This window comes from Larus michahellis, unplaced genomic scaffold (assembly GCF_964199755.1).
Source record: "Larus michahellis unplaced genomic scaffold, bLarMic1.1 SCAFFOLD_363, whole genome shotgun sequence".
In the NCBI taxonomy this organism is placed as follows: domain Eukaryota; kingdom Metazoa; phylum Chordata; class Aves; order Charadriiformes; family Laridae; genus Larus; species Larus michahellis.
The window spans coordinates 47,407-70,381 of record NW_027436333.1 but is presented as its reverse complement, the minus strand read 5'-3'; the positions used below and the strand labels follow the sequence as shown (position 1 = coordinate 70,381).

General features: G+C 62.8%; 1 protein-coding gene across 1 annotated transcript; it reads right to left on the bottom strand.

Annotated features, from left to right (window-relative positions):
- Positions 1 to 3: 3 nt before the first annotated feature.
- LOC141737221 (sodium/potassium-transporting ATPase subunit beta-2-like) lies at positions 4 to 21,080 on the bottom strand (the record flags this gene model as incomplete). Its single annotated transcript, XM_074571867.1, has 6 exons — positions 20,800 to 21,080; positions 14,012 to 14,140; positions 12,023 to 12,127; positions 8,976 to 9,181; positions 5,274 to 5,330; positions 4 to 288 (listed from the first exon to the last, which is right to left on the bottom strand). Coding segments are annotated over exons 1-6 (894 nt in total), but the record flags the coding sequence as incomplete, so codon positions are not given.
- Positions 21,081 to 22,975: the final 1,895 nt, after the last annotated feature.

The following is a 22,975-nucleotide window of genomic DNA, read 5'->3' as shown; positions in this document are numbered from 1 at the left end:
AAATTCCTCCTCCCCCCCCCAAACAAGGGGTCGGGGTGGGGGGGGGGACCCAGCTATTCGCCTCCCAGGGGAAGCAGCCGTTGGGGTGTGCCCCCCTCCCCCCCCCCCCCCCACAAAGGGATCCCAGGTTTTGGGGACACCCCCCCCATGCCCCCCCCCCCCCCCATGTGCCCCCCCCCGGGAGCTCACATGGACTCTCTTGCCGTAGTAGGGGAAATACATGAGGTCGATGGAGCCGTTGGGGGGGAAGAGCTGGAGGGGGCCCAGGAGGGCGGCGTCTTCCTCCCGCTGCGGGGGGGACACATATTGGGGGGGGGGGGGGGGGGTGTCACTGATGTGTGTCCCCCCCCCCACTCCTTCCCCCATACGGCGGGGGGGGTGGTGGTGAATATCCCCCCCCCCCCCAAATATTCCCTTACATACCCCCCCCCCCCCCAATTTTCCTCCCCAATGACACACACCCCCCCTTAAATACGCCCCCCCCCCCCCCCCCCGCCCAAATAACCCCACTTGGACACCACCCGCCCCCCTTAAATAACCCCCCCCCCACTTTAATACCCCCGCCAAACCCCCCCCCCCATATGCTTCAGAGACGCCCCCCCCCCCCCCGCTAAATGCCCCCCCCCCCCCAAGACACACACATACCCCCCCCCCACCACCAGATACACACACCCCCCCCGGGCAGGGACCCCCATGTACCCCCCTCCCCATAACCAACCCCCCCCCCCCAAAGGCCTCCAAGCCCCCCTATCCCGCCCCCCATCCACCCCAGTGCCCCCCAGTTTAAACCAGTGCCCCCCCAGTTCGTCCCAATAACCCCCCCCCCAAGGCCTCCAAGTCCCCCCCCCCAGACCCCCATATCCCCCCCATCCACGCCAGTGCCCCCAGTTCATCCCAGTTCTCCCCCAACCCTCCCAATAACCCCCCCCCAAAAGGCCTCCAAGCCTCCCCCCCACCCCAGACCCCCATATCCCCCCCGTCCCCCCTCCCAGTGCCCCCCAGTTCGTCCCAGTGCCCCCCAATAACCCCCTCAAGGCCTCCAAGCCCCCCAGGACACCCATATCCCACCCCGTCCCCCCCCCAGTGCCCCCCAGTTTATCCCAGTGCCCCCCAACTCCTCCTAATAACCCCCCAGGTCTCCAAGCCCCCCCCAGGACCCCCATATCCCCCCCGTCCCCCCTCCCAGTGCCCCCCAGTTTATCCCAGTGCCCCCGAAACCCCCCCAGTAGCCCCCCAAGGACCCCCAAATCCCCCCCCCCCCCAGTGCCCCCCAGTTTGCCCCAGTGCCCCGAAACCCCCCCAGTAGCCCCCCCAGGACCCCCATATCCCCCCTCCATCCGCCCCAGTGCCCCCCAGTTCGTCCCAGTGCCCCCCCAATAACCCCCTCAAGGCCTCCAAGCCCCCACCCCCCCCCCCAGGACGCCCATATCCCCCCCCGTCCCCCCTCCCAGTGCCCCAGTTTGCCCCAGTGCCCCCGAAACCCCCCCAGTAGCCCCCCCAGGACCCCCATATCCCCCCCCCATCCGCCCCAGTGCCCCCCAGTTCGTCCCAGTGCCCCCCAATAACCCCTCAAGGCCTCCAAGCCCCCACCCCCCCCCCAGACCCCCATATCCCCCCGTCCCCCCTCCCAGTGCCCCCAGTTTGCCCCAGTGCCCCCGAAACCCTCCCAGTAGCCCCCCCAGGACCCCCATATCCCCCCTCCATCCGCCCCAGTGCCCCCCAGTTCGTCCCAGTGCCCCCCAATAACCCCCTCAAGGCCTCCAAGCCCCCCCCCCCCCCAGGACCCCCATATCCCCCCCCGTCCCCCTCCCAGTGCCCCCAGTTTGCCCCAGTGCCCCCGAAACCCCCCCAGTAGCCCCCCCAGGACCCCCATATCCCCCCCTCCATCCGCCCCAGTGCCCCCCAGTTTGTCCCAGTGCCCCCCCCAGGCCCCTTACGCTGGCGGCCGTCTGTCCCTGCGCCCCGCGGCCGGCGAGAGAGAGAACGTCAACGGGACGGGGACAGCGGGGACATCGGGGGGGGGACATTGGGGACAGCGGGGGGGACACGGGACGGGGACAGCGCGGGGGGGACATCGGGGGGGACACGGGACGGGGACAGCGGCGACGTGGGGGGGACATCGGGGACAGCGTGGGGGACATGAGATGGGGACAGCGGGGACACGGGGGGGGACATCAGGGACCGGGGGGAGACACGGGATGGGGACAGAGGGGACATCGCGGGGGACATTGGGGACATCGGGGACATCGGGGACACGGGATGGGGACAGCGGGGGGGGACATTGGGGACAGCGGGGGGGACAGCGGGGACAACGGGGATGTGGGGGGGGACATTGGGGACATCAGGGACATCGGGGACATCGGGGGGACGGGCCGGGGACAGCAAGGACGCGGCGGGGGACATTGGGGACATCGGGGGGGACATGGGATGGGGACAGCGAGGACGTGGGGGGGGACATTGGGGACATCGGGGGGGACACGGGCCGGGGACAGCGGCGACGTGGGGGAGGGACATTGGGGACAGCGTGGGGGACATGAGATGGGGACAGCAGGGACATGGGGGGGACATCAGGGACCGGGGGGAGACACGGGATGGGGACAGAGGGGACATCGCGGGGGACATTGGGGACATCAGGGACACGGGATGGGGACAGCGGGGGGGACATTGGGGACAGCGGGGGGGACACGGCACGGGGACAACGGGGATGTGGGGGGGGACATTGGGGACATCGGGGACATCGGGGGGACGGGACGGGGACAGCAAGGACGCGGCGGGGGACATTGGGGACATCGGGGGGACATGGGATGGGGACAGCGAGGACTTGGGGGGGGACATTGGGGACATCGGGGGGACATTGGGGACATCGGGGGGACATGGGATGGGGACAGCGGGGACGTGGGGGGGACATTGGGGACAGCGGGGGGGACATGAGATGGGGACAGCAAGGACGTGGGGGGGGACATCGGGGACATGGGATGGGGCCAGCGGGGACATCGGGGGGACATTGGGGGGGCCAGCGGGGACGTGGGGGGGGGGACATCGGGGACATCGGGGACATCGGGGACGGGGACAGCGGGGGGGACATCGGGGGGGACACGGGATGGGGACAGCGGGGACGTGGGGGGGACATTGGGGACATCAGGGGCATTGGGGACATCGGGGACACGGGACATCAGGGCACCCAGCAGCATTTTGGGGTGAAACCAGCAGATTTTGGGGCTCCCAGCAGGAGTTTGGGGTGAATTCAGGAGGTTTTGGGGCTCCCAGCAGGAGTTTGGGGTGAATTCAGCACATTTTGGAGCACCCAGCAGAAGTTTGGGGTGAAACCAGCAGATTTTGGGTCTCCCAGCAGGATTTTGGGATAAAACCAGCGGATTTTGGGATAAAACCAGCAGATTTTGGGGTGAAACCAGCAAGATTTGGGTCTCCCACCAGGATTGTGGGGTGAAACGAGCAGGTTTTGGGTCTCCCAGCAGGATTTTGGGGTGAATTCAGGAGGTTTTGGGTCTCCCAGCAGGATTTTGGGGTGAATTCAGCACATTTTGGAGCTCCCAGCAGGACTTTGGGGTGAAACGAGCAGATTTTGGGACTCCCAGCAGGAGTTTGGGGTGAAACCAGCAGATTTTGGGGTGAAACGAGCAGATTTTGGGGACTCCCAGCAGGAGTTTGGGGTGAAACCAGCAGATTTTGGGGTGAATTCGGCAGATTTTGGGGCTCCCAGCAGGAGTTTGGGGTGAAACTAGCCTATTTTCTGGCACCTAGAAGGATTTTGGGGTGAAACAAGCAGGTTTTGGGGCTCCCAGCAGGAGTTTGGGGTGAAACCAGCAGGTTTTGGGGCACCTAGAAGGATTTTGGGCTGAAACGAGCAGATTTTGGGCCTCCCAGCAGGATTTGGGGGTGAATTCAGGAGGTTTTGGGGCTTCCAGAAGGATTTTGGGGTGAATTCAGCACATTTCGGAGCTCCCAGCAGGACTTTGGGGTGAAACCAGCAGATTTTGGGGTGAAAACAGCAGGTTTTGGGTCTCCCAGCAGGATTTTGGGGTGAATTCAGCAGATTTTGGGGCTCCCAGCAGCAGTTTGGGGTGAAACCAGCAGATTTTGGGGCTCCCAGCAGGAGTTTGGGGTGAATTCAGCAGATTTTGGGCCTCCCAGCAGGAGTTTGGGGTGAAACCAGCCTATTTTCTGGCACCTAGAAGGATTTTGGGGTGAAACCAGCAGGTTTTGGGGCACCCAGCAGCATTTTGGGGTGAAACTAGCGGCTTTTGGGGGGAAACGAGCGGATCTGGGGGCTCCCAGCAGGAGTTTGGGGCGAATTCAGCAGGTTTTGGGGGTGCTACGGGGGGGGGACCCCCTCCCTTACCAGGTCACCCTTCACCCGGGGCCGCTGGGGAGAGACAAGAGAGAGTGAGGGGGGACGTCGGGGACATTTGGGGACACTGAGGTGACGGGGCGGGGGGGGGGGGGACACCCAAAGGGACACGGGGGACACCGACGGGGACACCGATGGGGACACAAGGGGTGACATGGGGACACCGGTGACACTGGGGGGGGACAAAGGGGGACACTGGGGACACTTGGGGGGACAAGATGGGGACACGAGGGGTGACACGGGGACACAGATGACACAGGGGGTCACCCGGGGACGCTTGGGGGGACACTGGACAGGACTTGGGGACACTGGAGGGGACATGGGGGACACAGATGGGGACATGGGGACACAGATGACACTGGAGGGGACACTGAGGACACCGATGGGGACACTGGAGGGGACACGGGGGACACACGGGGACACCAAACGGGGACACAAGGGGTGGCACGGGGACGCAGATGACACTGCGGGGGGACAGAGAGGGACACGGGGGGGACACTGGAGGTGACACGGGGGGGACACGAGCACTAGAGGGGACATGGGGACACGGGGGACACTGGAGGGGACGTGAGGGGACACGGGAGGGACACGGGGGACAGTGACAATACAGGTGACAGGGGGACACTGGGGGGTGACACTGGGGACACTGGAAGTGACAAGGGGACACGTGGGGGACACTAGAGGTGACACTGGGGGGGGTGACACGGGGGGGGGGTTGACACCGGGGGGTGTTGGGGAGGTGACACGGGGGGAGGTGACACCGGGGGGGGGGGTGTGACACAAGGGGGTGGGTGACACGGGGTGGGGGTGACACAGGGGGAGGTGACACCGGGGGGGGGGTGTGACACGAGGGTGACACCGGGGGGGGGGGGGTGACACCGGGGGGGGGTGACGGGGGTGTCACCTTTGCGGCGCAGGCGACGTTGATGCTCTTGTTCATCCCCGGGAAGAAGTTAATGACCTGCGGGAAACGAAGGGTTAACGAGGCCGCCCAGTGCCTCCCAGTGCCTCCCAGTACGGCCCAGTGCCATCCAGTGCACGGCCAAGTGCCACAAGGGCACTGCGCGGGGCACCCTCCCAGTGCTCCCAGTCCCTCCCAGTCCCATACAAGGCAAGGCAGCAGACACCGCCCCAGCCCTCCCAGTGCCTCCCAGTCCCTCCCAGTGCCTCCCAGTCCCTCCCAGTGCCATGCCACATGAGATCACATTGCACCAGGCACCCTCCCAGTGCCTCCCAGTGTCTCCCAGTGCCTCCCAGTCCCATGCCGCATGACATTGCATTGCACCAGCACCATCCCAGTGCTCCCAGTCCTTCCCAGTGCCTCCCAGTCCCTCCCAGTGCCTCCCAGTGCCATACAACGCCATGCAGCCAACGCCACCCCGGCCCTCCCAGTGCCTCCCAGTCCTTCCCAGTGTCTCCCAGTGCCATGCCACATGAGATCACATTGCACCAGGCACCCTCCCAGTGCCTCCCAGTCCTTCCCAGTGCCTCCCAGTCCCATGCCGCATGACACTGCATTGCACCAGCACCATCCCAGTGCTCCCAGTGCCTCCCAGTCCCATCCAGTGCCTCCCAGTGCCATACAACGCCATGAGCAGATGCCGCCCCAGCCCTCCCAGTGCCTCCCAGTCCTTCCCAGTGACATGTTACATGATGCTGCATTGCACCAGCACCCTCCCAGTGCCTCCCAGTGCTCCCAGTGCCTCCCAGTCCCATGCCACATGACATTGCATTGCACCAGCACCATCCCACTGGCTCCCAGTCCTTCCCAGTGCCTCCCAGTGCCATACAATGCAAGGCAGCAGACGCCAGCCCAGCCCTCCCAGTGCCTCCCAGTGCCTCCCAGTCCTTCCCAGTGCCTCCCAGTCCCTCCCAGTGCCATGCCACATGAGATCACATTGCACCAGGCACCCTCCCAGTGCCTCCCAGTGTCTCCCAGTGCCTCCCAGTCCCATGCCGCATGACATTGCATTGCGCCAGCACCATCCCAGTGCTCCCAGTGCCTCCCAGTCCTTCCCAGTGCCTCCCAGTCCCATCCAGTGCCTCCCAGTGCCATACAATGCAATGCAGCAGACGCCGGCCCAGCCCTCCCAGTGCCTCCCAGTGCCTCCCAGTGCCTCCCAGTGCCTCCCAGTGCCATGCCACATGACATTGCATTGCACCAGCACCATCCCAGTGGCTCCCAGTCCTTCCCAGTGCCTCCCAGTGCCGTGCCACATGAGATCACATTGCACCAGGCACCGTCCCAGTGCCTCCCAGTCCTTCCCAGTGCCTCCCAGTGCCATACAACGCCATGCAGCAGACGCCGCCCCAGCCCTCCCAGTGCCTCCCAGTCCTTCCCAGTGCCTCCCAGTCCCATCCAGTGCCTCCCAGTGCCATACAACGCCATGAGCAGATGCCGCCCCAGCCCTCCCAGTGCCTCCCAGTCCTTCCCAGTGACATGTCACATGATGCTGCATTGCACCAGCACCATCCCACTGGCTCCCAGTCCTTCCCAGTGCCTCCCAGTCCCATCCAGTGCCTCCCAGTGCCATACAATGCAATGCAGCAGACGCCAGCCCAGCCCTCCCAGTGCCTCCCAGTCCTTCCCAGTGCCTCCCAGTGCCATGCCACATGACATTGCATTGCACCAGCACCATCCCAGTGTCTCCCAGTGCCTCCCAGTCCCATCCAGTGCCTCCCAGTGCCATACAACGCCATGAGCAGACGCCGCCCCAGCCCTCCCAGTGCCTCCCAGTCCTTCCCAGTGACATGTCACATGATGCTGCATTGCACCAGCACCCTCCCAGTGCCTCCCAGTGCTCCCAGTGCCTCCCAGTCCCATGCCACATGACATTGCATTGCACCAGCACCATCCCACTGGCTCCCAGTCCTTCCCAGTGCCTCCCAGTGCCTCCCAGTGCCATACAATGCAAGGCAGCAGATGCCAGCCCAGCCCTCCCAGTGCCTCCCAGTGCCTCCCAGTCCTTCCCAGTGCCTCCCAGTCCCTCCCAGTGCCATGCCACATGAGATCACATTGCACCAGGCACCCTCCCAGTGCCTCCCAGTGTCTCCCAGTGCCTCCCAGTCCCATGCCGCATGACATTGCATTGCGCCAGCACCATCCCAGTGCTCCCAGTGCCTCCCAGTCCTTCCCAGTGCCTCCCAGTCCCATCCAGTGCCTCCCAGTGCCATACAATGCAATGCAGCAGACGCCGGCCCAGCCCTCCCAGTGCCTCCCAGTCCTTCCCAGTGCCATGCCACATGACATTGCATTGCACCAGCACCATCCCAGTGGCTCCCAGTCCTTCCCAGTGCCTCCCAGTGCCGTGCCACATGAGATCACATTGCACCAGGCACCGTCCCAGTGCCTCCCAGTCCTTCCCAGTGCCTCCCAGTGCCATACAATGCCATGCAGCCGACGCCGCCCCGGCCCTCCCAGTGCCTCCCAGTCCTTCCCAGTGCCTCCCAGTCCTATGCCGCATGACATTGCATTGCACCAGCACCATCTCAGTGGCTCCCAGTCCCTCCCAGTGCCTCCCAGTCCCATCCAGTGCCTCCCAGTGCCATACAACGCCATGAGCAGATGCCGCCCCAGCCCTCCCAGTGCCTCCCAGTCCTTCCCAGTGACATGTCACATGATGCTGCATTGCACCAGCACCATCCCACTGGCTCCCAGTCCTTCCCAGTGCCTCCCAGTCCCATCCAGTGCCTCCCAGTGCCATACAATGCAATGCAGCAGACGCCGGCCCAGCCCTCCCAGTGCCTCCCAGTGCCTCCCAGTCCTTCCCAGTGCCATGCCACATGACATTGCATTGCACCAGCACCATCCCAGTGTCTCCCAGTGCCTCCCAGTCCCATCCAGTGCCTCCCAGTGCCATACAACGCCATGAGCAGATGCCGCCCCAGCCCTCCCAGTGCCTCCCAGTCCTTCCCAGTGACATGTCACATGATGCTGCATTGCACCAGCACCATCCCACTGGCTCCCAGTCCTTCCCAGTGCCTCCCAGTGCCATGCCACATGACATTGCATTGCACCAGCACCATCCCACTGGCTCCCAGTGCCTCCCAGTCCTTCCCAGTGCCTCCCAGTGCCATACAATGCAATGCAGCAGACGCCAGCCCAGCCCTCCCAGTGCCTCCCAGTGCCTCCCAGTGCCATGCCACACGACATCGCATTGCACCAGCACCATCCCAATGCCTCCCAGTCCTTCCCAGTGCCTCCCAGTCCCATGCCACATGACATTGCATTGCACCAGGCACCGTCCCCGTGCCTCCCAGTCCCTCCCAGTGCCATGCAAGACGACATTGCGCTGCAACCCCCTGCACCAGCACCATCCCAGTGCCTCCCAGTGTCTCCCAGTGCCTCCCAGTCCCATCCAGTGCCTCCCAGTGCCATACAATGCAATGCAGCAGACGCCAGCCCAGCCCTCCCAGTGCCTCCCAGTGCCTCCCAGTGCCATGCCACATGACATTGCGTTGCACCAGCACCATCCCAGTGCCTCCCAGTCCTTCCCAGTGCCTCCCAGTCCCATCCAGTGCCTCCCAGTGCCATACAACGCCATGAGCAGATGCCGCCCCAGCCCTCCCAGTGCCTCCCAGTCCTTCCCAGCGCCCCCCAGCTCACCCGGTTGACCTTGAGGAGGACGCAGGGGGTGCCGGCGCCGTAGCCGTAGTCGTCGGCGGGGGCCAGGCCGGCGCAGGGCCCCAGCAGGGAGCGGTTGAAGCGACAGGCGCGTTTGGGGTAGTTGGGGACGCTGTCGTCCGGCTGCTCGTTGTAGCGGCCGGGGACGCAGGCGGCGTTGCGGGCGGCCTGCACGCTGTCGTTGTACGCTGCGCCCAGCACCCGCTCGCACCGGCTCCGGCACCAGTGCCCCCCAGTGCCCGCCCAGTGCCCGCCCAGTAGGGACCGGAGTCCTCCCGGGATGGATTTGGGTCCTCCCAGTGCCTCCCAGTATGGATTAGGGGCCTCCCACTATGGATTAGGGGCCTCCCACTATGGATTAGGGTCTTCCCAGATGGATTTAGGTCCTCCCAGTGCCTCCCAGTAGGGACCAGAGCCCTCCCAGTATGGATTTAGGTCCTCACAGTGCCTCCCAGTATGGATTTAGGTCCTCCCAGTGCCTCCCAGTAGGGACCAGAGTCCTCCCGGGATGGATTTGGGTCCTCCCAGTGCTTCCCAGTATGCATTAAGGTCCTCCCAGTATGGATTGGGTCCTCCCAGTGCCTCCCAGTAGGGATTTGGGTCCTCCCAGTGCCTCCCAGTAGGGACCAGAGCCCTCCCAGTATGGATTTGGGTGCTCCCAGTGCCTCCCAGTAGGGACCAGAGCCCTCCCAGTACGGATTTGGGTGCTCCCAGTGCCTTCCAGTAGGGACCAGAACCCTTCCAGTACAGATTAGGGCTCTCCCAGTGCTTCCCAGTATGGTTTAGGGTACTCCCAGTATGGATTAGGGCCCTCCCAGTGCCTCCCAGCATGGACTAGAGCCCTCCCAGTATGGATTGGGATCCTCCCAGTGCCTCACAGTAAGGACCAGAGCCCTCCCAGTATGGATTTGGGTGCTCCCAGTGCCTCCCAGTAGGGACCAGAGCCCTCCCAGTACAGATTAGGGCTCTCCCAGTGCTTCCCAGTACGGTTTAGGGTCCTCCCAGTATGGATTTGGGTCCTCCCAGTGCCTCCCAGTGATGCCCAGTAGGGACCAGAGCCCTCCCGCTATGGATTAGGGTCCTTCCAGTATGGATTTGGGTCCTCCCAGTGCCTCCCACTATGGATTAGGGGCCTCCCACTATGGATTAGGGTCTTCCCAGTATGGATTTCGGTCCTCCCAGTGCCTCCCAGTAGGGACCAGAGCCCTCCCAGTATGGATTTAGGTCCTCCCACTGCCTCCCAGTAGGGACCAGAGCCCTCCCAGTATGGATTTAGGTCCTCCCAGTGCCTCCCAGTAGGGACCAGAGTCCTCCCAGGATAGATTTGGGTCCTCCCAGTGCCTCCCACTATGGATTAGGGGCCTCCCACTATGGATTAGGGTCTTCCCAGTATGGATTTAGGTCCTCCCAGTGTCTCCCAGTAGGGATTAAGGTCCTCCCAGTATGGATTGGGTCTTCCCAGTGCCTCCCAGTATGGATTTGGGTCCTCCCAGTGCGGACCAGAGCCCTCCCAGTACAGATTAGGGCTCTCCCAGTGCTTCCCAGTACGGTTTAGGGTCCTCCCAGTATGGATTTGGGTCCTCCCAGTGCCTCCCAGTGATGCCCAGTAGGGACCAGAGCCCTCCCGCTATGGATTAGGGTCCTTCCAGTATGGATTTGGGTCCTCCCAGTGCCTCCCAGTATGGATTAGGGCCCTCCCAGTGCCTCCCAGCATGGACTAGAGCCCTCCCAGTATGGATTCGGGTGCTCCCAGTGCCTCCCAGTAGGGACCAGAGCCCTCCCAGTATGGATTAGGGTCCTCCCAGTGTGGATTAGGGTCCTCCCAGTGCCTCCCAGTGATGCCCAGTAGGGACCAGAGCCCTCCCACTATGGATTAGGGTCCTTCCAGTATGGATTTGGGTCCTCCCAGTGCCTCCCAGCATGGACTAGAGCCCTCCCAGTATGGATTGGGGTCCTCCCAGTGTCTCCCACTATGGACCAGAGCCCTCCCAGTATGGATTTGGGTGCTCCCAGTGCCTTCCAGTAGGGACCAGAGCCCTCCCAGTACAGATTAGGGCTCTCCCAGTGCTTCCCAGTACGGTTTAGGGTCCTCCCAGTATGGATTGGGGTCCTCCCAGTGCCTCCCAGTATGGATTAGGGGCGTCCCAATGCCGCCCAGTAGGGACCAGAGCCCTCCCAGTATGGATTAGGGCCCTCCCAGTGCCTCCCAGTATGGATTGGGGTGCTCCCAGTGCCTCCCAGTAGGGACCAGAGCCCTCCCAGTACAGATTAGGGCTCTCCCAGTGCTTCCCAGTACGGTTTAGGGTCCTCCCAGTATGGATTGGGGTCCTCCCAGTGCCTCCCAGTATGGATTAGGGGCCTCCCAATGCCGCCCAGTAGGGACCAGAGCCCTCCCAGTATGGATTAGGGCCCTCCCAGTGCCTCCCAGTATGGATTGGGGTGCTCCCAGTGCCTCCCAGTAGGGACCAGAGCCCTCCCAGTACAGATTAGGGCCCTCCCAGTGCCTCCCAGTAGGGACCAGAGCCCTCTCAGTACAGATTAGGGCTCTCCCAGTGCTTCCCAGTACGGTTTAGGGTCCTCCCAGTATGGATTGGGGTCCTCCCAGTGCCTCCCAGTATGGATTAGGGGCGTCCCAATGCCGCCCAGTAGGGACCAGAGCCCTCCCAGTATGGATTAGGGCCCTCCCAGTGCCTCCCAGTATGGATTTGGGTCCTCACAGTAGGGACCAGAACCCTCCCAGTATGGATTAGGGTCCTCCCAGTGTGGATTAGGGTCCTCCCAGTGCCTCCCAGTATGGATTTGGGTCCTCCCAGTGACGCCCAGTATGGATTGGGGGCCTCCCAGTATGGATTAGGGTCCTCCCAGTGTCTCCCAGTATGGACTAGTGCCCTCCCAGTGTCTCCCAGTATGGACTAGAGCCCTCCCAGTACAACCCAGTCCGTTCCAGTGCCCCCTCAGCCTGTCCCAGCCCCTTCTGGTCCCCTCCCAGTCCCTCCCAGTGCCCTCCCAGTCCCTCCCAGTGCACTCACGCTCGAGGAACTGGTGCAGGGCGCGGACGTAGTGCCGCCAGGTCTGGCTCTGGGTGACGTTGAAGGTGACATCGAGCCCCTCGGCGCGCGGGCGGATCATCATCCCTGCGCACGGGGACACGCCTCGCACGGGGGCCTCGCACGGGGACACGCGTGGGGACCTCGCACGGGGCCGCGCCTCGCACGGGGACACGCGTGGGGACCTCGCACGGGGCCGCGCCTCGCACGGGGACACGCGTGGGGACCTCGCACGGGGACACGCCTCGCACGGGGACACGTGTGGGGACCTCGCACGGGGACACGCCTCGCACGGGGACACGCGTGGGGACCTCGCACGGGGTCGCGCCTCGCACGGGGACACGCGTGGGGACCTCGCACGGGGACACGCCTCGCACGGGGAGACGTGTGGGGACCTCGCACAGGGACACGCCTCGCACGGGGACACGCGTGGGGACCTCGCACGGGGACATGCCTCGCACGGGGACACGCGTGGGGACCTCGCACGGGGACATGCCTCGCACGGGGACACGCGTGGGGACCTCGCACGGGGACATGCCTCGCACGGGGACACGTGTGGGGACCTCGCACGGGGACATGCCTCGCACGGGGACATGCGTGGGGACACGCCTTGCACAGGGGCCTTGCACGGGGACACGCGTGGGGACCTCGCATGGGGACACGCCTCGCACGGGGACGCGTGTGGGGACACGTCTTGCACGGGGACACACATGGAGACACGCCTTGCACAGGGGCCTCGCACGGGGACACACATGAGGGCTTCGCACGGGGACGCGCCTCGCACGGGGACACGCGTGGGGACCTCCCACGGGGACGTGTGTGGGGACGCGTCTTGCACAGGGGCCTCGCACGGGGACATGTGTGGGGACCCGCATTGCACAGGGACACGCCTCGCACGAGGACACACGTGGGGACACGCCTCGCACGAGGGTCTCGCACGGGGGCCTTGCGCAGGGACACGCCTGGCACGGGGACACGCGTGGGGACCTTGCACGGGGACGCACGTGGGGACACGCCTCGCACGAGGACAAGCATGGGGACACGCCGTGCACGAGGGCACGCGCAGGGAACTTGCACGGGGACATGCCTTGCACGAGGACACACGTGGGGACCTCGCACGGGGACACACGTGGGGACACGCCTGGCGCGGGGGCCTCGCACGGGGACACGGCTTGCACGAGGACACATACAGGGACACGCCTCGCACAGGGGTCTGGCACAAGGACGCATCTTGCACGGGGACGTGCCTCGCACGAGGTGTAACAGCCGTGCAAGGCACGACAGCAGGCCCTCGTGCAAGGCTCCGTGCGAAGACCCTTGTGCAAGAGCTGGGCTGGGGGTGGTGAGGCTGCCCTTCACACCCCCCCCCCGCCATCAACCCCCCGTCCCCCGAGTTCCCTCGTGCGAAGGGACTCGTGCAAACCTCCTCTGAGGACCCCCTCGTGCGAGCTCTCGTGCAAGGGGCTCCTCGTGCGAGGGCCGGCGCACTGTGGGGGTGACGAGGCCGCCCATGGCACCCGCAACCCCTTTATCACCCCCCCCCAAAGTCCCCTTGTGCGAGGGGACCCCTCGTGCGAGGGCCGGTGCAAGGCGCCCCTCGTGCAAGCCCCCCTCTGAGGACCTCCTCGTGCAAACCCTCGTGCAAGGGACTCCTCGTGCGAGGGCCGGCGCACTCCGGGGGTGTCGAGGCCGCCCATGGCACCCCCGACCCCTTTATCACCCCCAAAATCACCCGTCCCCAGCCGAGTCCCCTCGTGCCAGAGGACCCCTCGTGCGAGGGCCGGTGCAAGGCACCCCTCGTGCGAACCCTCGTGCAAGGCACCCCTGGCGCGAGGGCCGGTGCCTTCCAGAGCCGACGAGGCCCATCGTAAACCCCCTCCCCCGTCACCCCCCCGCCGTCCCCGCCCGAGTGCCCCCCCCGTGGGAGGGGACCCCCCTCGTGCGAGCCCTCGTGCGAGCCCTCGTGCGCACCGGGGGTGACCAGCCGGTCCTGGTACTTGGGGACGTGGGGGTCGACGCTCTGCAGCATCACCCACATGGTGAGAGCGAAGAGCCCGGCCAGGAACCCGTAGAAAACCAGGTAGAAGAGCAGGATCAGGCCTGGGGGGGGTAAAATAGGGGGTAATTACCCCCCCTAGTTGCCCCCCCGGGGGTAAATACCCCCCCCCAGGGGGAGAAACTCCCCCAAAATGTCCCCTGCGGGGTCAAATGTCCCCCAAATTGTCCATAACACCCAAAATAAACCCATTTAGAGGAGTAGGATCAGGTCTGGGGGGGTAAAATTGGGGGTAAATACTCCCCTAGTTGCCCCCCCCGGGGGTAAATACCCCCCCCCGGGGGCAGAAACTCCCCCAAAATGTCCCCTGCGGGGTCAAACATCTCCCAAATTGTCCATAATCCCTCCAAATAAACCCATTTGGAGGAGTAGGACCAGGTCTGGGGGGTAAAATGTGGGGTAAATACTCCCCTAGTTGCCCCCCTGGGGGTAAATACCCCCCCCGGGGGCAGAACCCCCCCCCCAAAGCATCCCCTACGCGGTCAAACCTCCCCCAAATTGTCCATTTCCACCCCAATAAACCCATTTAGAAGAGCAGGATCAGGACTGGGAGGGGTAAAATAGGGGGTAATTACCCCCCCTAGTTGCCCCCCCGGGGGTAAATACCCCTCCCGGGGGGAGAAACCCCCCCAAAATGTCCCCTCTGGGGTCAAACATCTCCCAAATTGTCCATAACACCCAAAATAAACCCATTTAGAGGAGTAGGACCCGGTCTGGGGGGGTAAAATTGGGGGTAAATACTCCCCTAGTTGCCCCCCCGGGGGTAAATACCCCCCCCCCGGGGGCAGAAACTCCCCCGAAATGCCCCACTCCGTGGTCAAACCTCCCCCAAATTGTCCATAACACCCAAATAAACCCATTTAGAGGAGTAGGACCCGGTCTGGGGGGGTAAAATTGGGGGTAAATACCCCCCCTAGTTGCCCCCCCGGGGGTAAATACCCCCCCCGGGGGCAGAAACTCCCCCAAAATGCCCCCTCCGGGGTCAAATGTCCCCCAAATTGTCCATAACACCCAAAATAAACCCATTTAGAGGAGTAGGATCAGGTCTGGGGGGGTAAAATTGGGGGTAAATACTCCCCTAGTTGCCCCCCCGGGGGTAAATACCCCCCCCCCGGGGGAGAAACCCCCCCAAAATGTCCCCTCCGCGGTCAAACATCTCCCAAATTGTCCATAATCCCTCCAAATAAACCCATTTGGAGGAGTAGGACCAGGTCTGGGGGGGTAAAATGTGGGGTAAATACTCCCCTAGTTGCCCCCCCGGGGGTAAATACCCCCCCCGGGGGCAGAACCCCCCCCCAAAGCATCCCCTACGCGGTCAAACCTCCCCCAAATTGTCCATTTCCACCCCAATAAACCCATTTAGAAGAGCAGGATCAGGACTGGGAGGGGTAAAATAGGGGGTAATTACCCCCCCTAGTTGCCCCCCCGGGGGTAAATACCCCCCCCCAGGAGGAGAAACTCCCCCAAAATGCCCCCTCCGGGGTCAAATGTCCCCCAAATTGTCCATAACACCCAAAATAAACCCATTTAGAGGAGTAGGATCAGGTCTGGGGGGGTAAAATGTGGGGTAAATACTCCCCTAATTGACCCCCCCGGGGGTAAATACCCCCCCCCAGGGGGAGAAACTCCCCCAAAATGCCCCCCTCCGGGGTCAAATGTCCCCCAAATTGTCCATAACACCCAAAATAAACCCATTTAGAGGAGTAGGACCAGGTCTGGGGGGGTAAAATTGGGGGTAAATACTCCCCTAATTGCCCCCCCGGGGGTAAATACCCCCCCCCCGGGGGAGAAACCCCCCCAAAATGTCCCCTCCGCGGTCAAACATCTCCCAAATTGTCCATAATCCCTCCAAATAAACCCATTTGGAGGAGTAGGATCAGGTCTGGGGGGGTAAAATTGGGGGTAAATACTCCCCTAGTTGCCCCCCCGGGGGTAAATACCCCCCCCCAGGGGGAGAAACTCCCCCAAAATGCCCCACTCCGGGGTCAAACCTCCCCCAAATTGTCCATAACACCCAAAATAAACCCATTTAGAGGAGTAGGATCAGGTCTAGGGGGGGTCAAACTGGGGGTAAATACCCCCCTAACTGCCCCCCCCGACACAAATACCCCCAGAAACTGCCCTGAAGCCCCCAAACACCCCCTAAACTGCCCCAGAGCCCCCTCAAATACCCATGAAATTGCCCCTATATCCTCAAATACCCCCAAAAAATTGCCCTCAACACCTCAAATAGCCCCAAAAACTGCCCCCAAGCCCTAAACCCCCCCCCAAAAAAACCCCAAAAACTGCCCCCAACCCCCCAAAGACCCCCCGAAACCCCCCAAATACCCAGGAAATTGCCCCGATATCCTCAAATAGCCCCAAAACTGCCCCGAACCCCACAGATACCCCCCCAACCTGCCCCAAATCCCCCAATACCCATTAAATTGCCCCGATATCATCAAATACCCCCCCAAAATTGCCCTCGATACACCAAATACCCCAAAACACTGCCCCGAAAACCCCAAATACCCATGAAATTGCCCCGACACCATCAAATAACCCCCAAAAAATTGCCCTCGACACCTCAAATAGCCCCAAAAACTGCCCCCGAGCGATAAAGACCCCCCCCAAATACCCAAAAAACTGCCCCGAACCCCACAGATACCCCCCCAACCTGCCCCAAATCCCCCAATACCCATTAAATTGCCCCGATATCATCAAATACCCCCCCAAAATTGCCCTCGATACACCAAATACCCCAAAACACTGCCCCGAAACCCCCAAATACCCATGAAATTGCCCCGACACCATCAAATAACCCCCAAAAAATTGCCCTCGACACCTCAAATAGCCCCAAAAACTGCCCCCGAGCGATAAAGACCCCCCCCAAATACCCACAAAACTGCCCCGAACCCCCCAAAGACCCCCCAAAAGCCCCCAAATACCCAGGAAATTGCCCCCATATCCTCAAATACCCCCCCAAAATTGCCCTCAACACCCCAAATACCCCCCAAAACTGCTCCCGAGCCCTACAGACCCCCCCCAAATACACTCAAAACTGCCCCGAACCCCCCAAATACCCCCCCAACCTGCCCCGAATCCCCCAATACCCATTAAATTGCCCCGATATCATCAAATACCCCCCAAAAATTGCCCTCAACACCCCAAATACCCCCAAAAACTGCCCCGAAACCCCTAAATACTCATGAAATTGCCCCGACATCATCAAATACCCCCCAAAAAATTGCCCTCGACACCTCAAATAGCCCCAAAAACTGCCCCCGAGCCATAAAGACCCCCCCCAAATACCCACAAAACTGCCCCGAACCCCCAAAGACCCCCCGAACCCCCCCCAAATACCCAGGAAATTGCCCCGATATCCTCAAATACCCCCAAAAAATTGCCCTCAACACCCAAATACCCCCCAAAACTGCCCCAAAACCCCCAAATACCCATGAAATTGCCCCGACAACATTAAATACCCCCAAAAAATTGCCCTCAACACCCCAAATACCCCCCAAAACTGCCCCCGAGCCCTACAGACCCCCCCCAAATACACTCAAAACTGCCCCGAACCCCCCAAATACCCCCCCAACCTGCCCCGAACCCCCCCAAGTACCCAGGAAATTGCCCCGATATCATCAAATACCCCCCCAAAATTGCCCTCAACACCCCAAATACCCCCAAAATGCCCCGAAACCCCCAAATACCCATGAAATTGCCCCGACATCATCAAATACCCCCAAAAAATTGCCCTCAACACGTCAAATAGCCCCAAAATCTGCCCCCGAGCTATAAAGACACCCCCCAAATACCCACAAAACTGCCCCGAACCCCCAAAGATCCCCCGAAACCCCCCCAAATACCCAGGAAATTGCCCCGATATCCTCAAATACCCCCAAAAAATTGCCCTCTACACCCCAAATACCCCCCAAAACTGCCCCCGAGCCCTACAGACCCCCCCCCAAATACACTCAAAACTGCCCCGAACCCCCCAAATACCCCCCCCAACCTGCCCCGAACCCCCCCAAATACCCATTAAATTGCCCCGATATCATCAAATACCCCCCAAAAATTGCCCTCAACACCCCAAATACCCCCCAAAACTGCCCCGAAACCCCCAAATACCATGAAATTGCCCCGACAACATCAAATACCCCCAAAAAATTGCCCTCAACACCTCAAATAGCCCCAAAAACTGCCCCCGAGCCATAAAGACCCCCCCAAATACACTCAAAACTGCCCCGAACCCACCAAATACCCCCCCAACCTGCCCCGAATTCCCCAATACCCATGAAATTGCCCCGATATCATCAAATACCCCCCAAAAAATTGCCCTCGACACCTCAAATATCCCCAAAAACTGCCCCCGAGCCATAAAGACCCCCCCCAAATACCCACAAAACTGCCCCGAACCCCCCAAAGACCCCCCAAAACCCCCAAATACCCAGGAAATTGCCCCGATGTCCTCAAATACCCCCAAAAAATTGCCCTCAACACCCAAATACCCCCCAAAACTGCCCCAAAACCCCCAAATACCCCCCAAAACTGCCCCAAAACCCCCAAATACCCATGAAATTGCCCCGACAACATCAAATACCCCCAAAAAATTGCCCTCAACACCCCAAATACCCCCCAAAACTGCCCCCGAGCCCTAAAGACCCCCCCCAAATACACTCAAAACTGCTCCGAACCCCCCAAATACCCCCCCAACCTGCCCCGAACCCCCCCAAGTACCCAGGAAATTGCCCCGATATCATCAAATACCCCCCCAAAATTGCCCTCAACACCCCAAATACCCCCAAAACTGCCCCGAAACCCCCAAATACCCATGAAATTGCCCCGACATCATCAAATACCCCCAAAAAATTGCCCTCAACACGTCAAATAGCCCCAAAAACTGCCCCCGAGCTATAAAGACACCCCCCCAAATACCCACAAAACTGCCCCGAACCCCCCAAAGATCCCCCGAAACCCCCCCAAATACCCAGGAAATTGCCCCGATATCCTCAAATACCCCCAAAAAATTGCCCTCTACACCCCAAATACCCCCCAAAACTGCCCCCGAGCCCTACAGACCCCCCCCAAATACACTCAAAACTGCCCCGAACCCCCCAAATACCCCCCCCAACCTGCCCCGAACCCCCCCAAGTACCCAGGAAATTGCCCCGATATCATCAAATACCCCCCAAAAATTGCCCTCAACACCCCAAATACCCCCCAAAACTGCCCCGAAACCCCCAAATACCATGAAATTGCCCCGACAACATCAAATACCCCCAAAAAATTGCCCTCAACACCTCAAATAGCCCCAAAAACTGCCCCCGAGCCATAAAGACCCCCCCCAAATACCCACAAAACTGCCCCGAACCCCCAAAGACCCCCGAAACCCCCCAAATACCCAGGAAATTGCCCCGATATCATCAAATACCCCCCCCTCAACCTTCCGGACACCCCTCAAATGCCCCCAACCCCCCCAAAACGCCCCCCAGACACCCCTAAATCCCCCTCAGACCCCCCAAATCCCCCCCAGACCCCCCTAAATCCCCCTGACCCCCCAAATCCCCTCCCCAGACCCCTAAATCCCCCCCCCCCCAGACACCCCAAATCCTGCTCCCCTCCCCCCCCGAGCCATCTGTGCTAAAAGGGGGGGGGGGGGGGGGAAGGGGGGGGTCTCCCGGGGGGTGTCCATCTGGTCATTTCCCCCCCCCCCTCCTCAGGGGGGGGGTCCCCGTCGCTCCCATCCCCCACCCCTGACCATGACCTACTTTTGCAGCCACCGCGCGACAGATGGGGGGGGGGGGGGGGGGGGCATAAACCACCCCCTGCCCCCCCCCAAAAAACGCCCCTTTGCGCCCCCCAAAGTGCTCCCCCCCCCGCCCCATTGCAGCCTCCTTTGGGGGGGGGGAAGGGGGGGGCTGTCGGGCCGTCCCCACTTGCACCCCAAAAAAAAAACGGGGGGGGGGCTCTATGCAGCCCCCTCCCATTGCACCCATATGGGGGGGGGGGGGCTCTGGGTAAATATGCCCCCCCCAAAAAAAAAAAGTGGGGGGATCCCCAATCGCAACCCAATGGGGGGGGGGTGTCCCTGTGCAACTCCCCCCTGCCCCCGCGTTGCAGCTGGGGGGGGGAGGCGGGGGGGGATGGTCTCTAAGGAGCCCCCCCCCCGAATTGCACCCACATGGAGGGGGCTCTATGTAAACCCCCCCCGCATCGCACCCATAATGGGGGGGGACACAATGAACACCCCCCCCCCCATTGCACCCATATTGGGGGGGGGGACACCTTTACAAACTCCCTCCTGTTGCACCCCCGGGGGGGGGGGGACGCCCTTTACAGCCCCCCCCCCCCCCAGCTACACCCACATGGGGGGGGGCCCTACGCAGCCCCCCAACTCCATCGTCCCCATTTTTGGGGGGGGGGGGGATGTCCCCCTGCAACCACTTCCCACTGCACCCCTATGGGGGGGGGGCCCCCACACCCCCCTCTATTGCACCCATAAGTGGGGGGGGCCCTGTTTGAGGCCCCCCCCCCTCAAGCGCGCCCCTATAGAGGTGCAACCCCCCCCCCCCCCCCGGCCCCCAATTTGGGGGGGGGGGCCTGTCCCTATGCAACCCCCCCCATTGCACCCCAGAGATGTTTCCCCCCATTGAACCCCCAAAAAGGGGCGGGGGGGTGGGGGGGGGTGTCCAAGCATCCTTCCCCCCCCCCCCAAACTTACCCCAACTGGTGCCAGTTCTGCCCAGGAACTGGCGGCTCCGGGGGTCCCACACGAAGGCCCTCCACTCGGCCAGCACCTGCCCGCAGCTCCGCTTCTCCTTGTCCCGAGCCATGTGGGGGGCTCCGCCGTTATCCCCCCCACCCCCCCGCCAAGCTACTCCCGGTGTCACACCCCCCCCCTCCCCGGTTCCCGGTGTCACCCCCCCGCTCCTCCTCCTCCTCCTCCTCCTCAACCTCCCGCTGTCCCTTCGCTCCGCTCCGCTCCGCCCCGGGACTCGAACCCGCGACTCCCCGCTGCTGCCGCCGCGCCGCCTTATATGGACTCGGAGCTCCGCCCCCTCCGGGCCGGGCCACGCCCCCTAAAGCCTCGTCGCCACGCCTCTTATGCTAATCGAACCGCCTAAAGCCCCTTGGCCCCGCCCTCTCATTAGCATAGGGGCGGGGCGTCCCGCGGCGGTTCCCACCGTCCCCATTGAAGAGATTTGGGGGGTCTTAAAGGGCCCGCGCAGAAGAGTGGGGGCAGAGAGGGAACTGGGAGCACTGGGGGGTTACTGGGAGCCTTGGGGGGTAACTGGGAGCCCTCGAGGGGGCTAGTGGGAGTCTTGGGGGGTAACTGGGAGTACTGGGGTGTTACCGGGAGCACTAGGGTATTACTCGGGGGGGCGGGGCGGTTACTGGGGGCACCGTGGGGGTACAGCAGGCACTGGGAAGGGTTACTGGGAGCACGAGGGGGTTACTGGGCGATAACTGGGAGCCCTGGGGGGGTAACTGGGAGTGCTGGGGGGTGTTACTGGGAGCGCTAGGTGGTTACTGGGAGATAACTGGAAGTCCTGGAGGATAATTGGGAGCCCTGGGGGGGGGTTACTGGGGGATAACTGGGAGCCCTGGAGGGCAACTGACAGCACTGGGGTGTTACTGGGAGCACTGGGGATCACTGGGTGGTTTACTGGGAGCACTGGGAGGTTACTGGGGGTCCTGGGGGGTAGTTACTTGAAGCACTGAGGACCACTGGGAGGTTACTGGGAGTACTGGGGACCACTGGAAGGTTACTGGGAGCGCTGGGGGGTGTTTACTGGGAGCACTGGCGGTCACCGGGAGGTTACTGGGAGCGCTGGGGAGCATTGGGAGGTTACTGGGAGCACTGGGGGTAGTTACTGGGAGCACTGGGCAACACCGGGAGGTTACTGGGAGCGCTGGGGACCACTGGGTGCTTACTGGGAGCGCTGGGGACCACTGGGGTGGTTACTGGGAGCGCTGGGAACCACTGGGGTGCTTACTGGGAGCGCTGAGGACCACTGGGGTGGATACTGGGAGCGCTGGGGACCACTGGGTGCTTACTGGGAGCGCTGGGGACCACTGGGGTGGTTACTGGGAGCGCTGGGAACCACTGGGTGCTTACTGGGAGCGCTGGGGACCACTGGGGTGGTTACTGGGAGCGCTGGGGACCACTGGGGTGGATACTGGGAGCGCTGGGGACCACTGGGTGCTTACTGGGAGCACTGGCAGCCGCTGGCAGGTTACTGGGGGGTTACTGGGAGCGCTGGGGACCACTGGGGTGGATACTGGGAGCGCTGGGGACCACTGGGGTGCTTACTGGGAGCGCTGGGGACCACTGGGGTGGATACTGGGAGCGCTGGGGACCACTGGGGTGGTTACTGGGAGCGCTGGGGACCACTGGGAGGTTACTGGGAGGTTACTGGGGGGTTACAGGGAGCACTGGGAGGTTCCTGGGAGCGCTGGGAGGTGGTTACTGGGAGCACTGGGCGCTTACTGGGAGCACTGGGGGGGGGGCATCTGGGTGCCCTTGGACCACCCGGGCTCAGCCGGTAATTAAGGAGGGGGCGGGGCCAACGAGGGGGCGGGGCCTGAGCCGGGAAAGGTCACTCGGGGTCAAGGATGTGGGGAGAAACGCTCCCCCCCCCCCCCCCCCGCCTTTCCCAGTTCCCTCCCAGTCCCCAACTGGGACATATCGCTGCCCCCCCGACAAACCAAGGTGGGGGGGGGGGGCACCGGACGCCTGGGTCGCTCCTTGGACATCCCCCCCCCCCCCCCCCCGTCGTCCCCCCCCCCCCGAACCGCCCCCCCAGGGGGACCCAAGCGTCAGAGCGGTGTCCTCCCCCCCCCCCCCCCCCTCCCCGCTTTCCCAGTTCCCTCCCAGTCCCCAACTGGGACATATC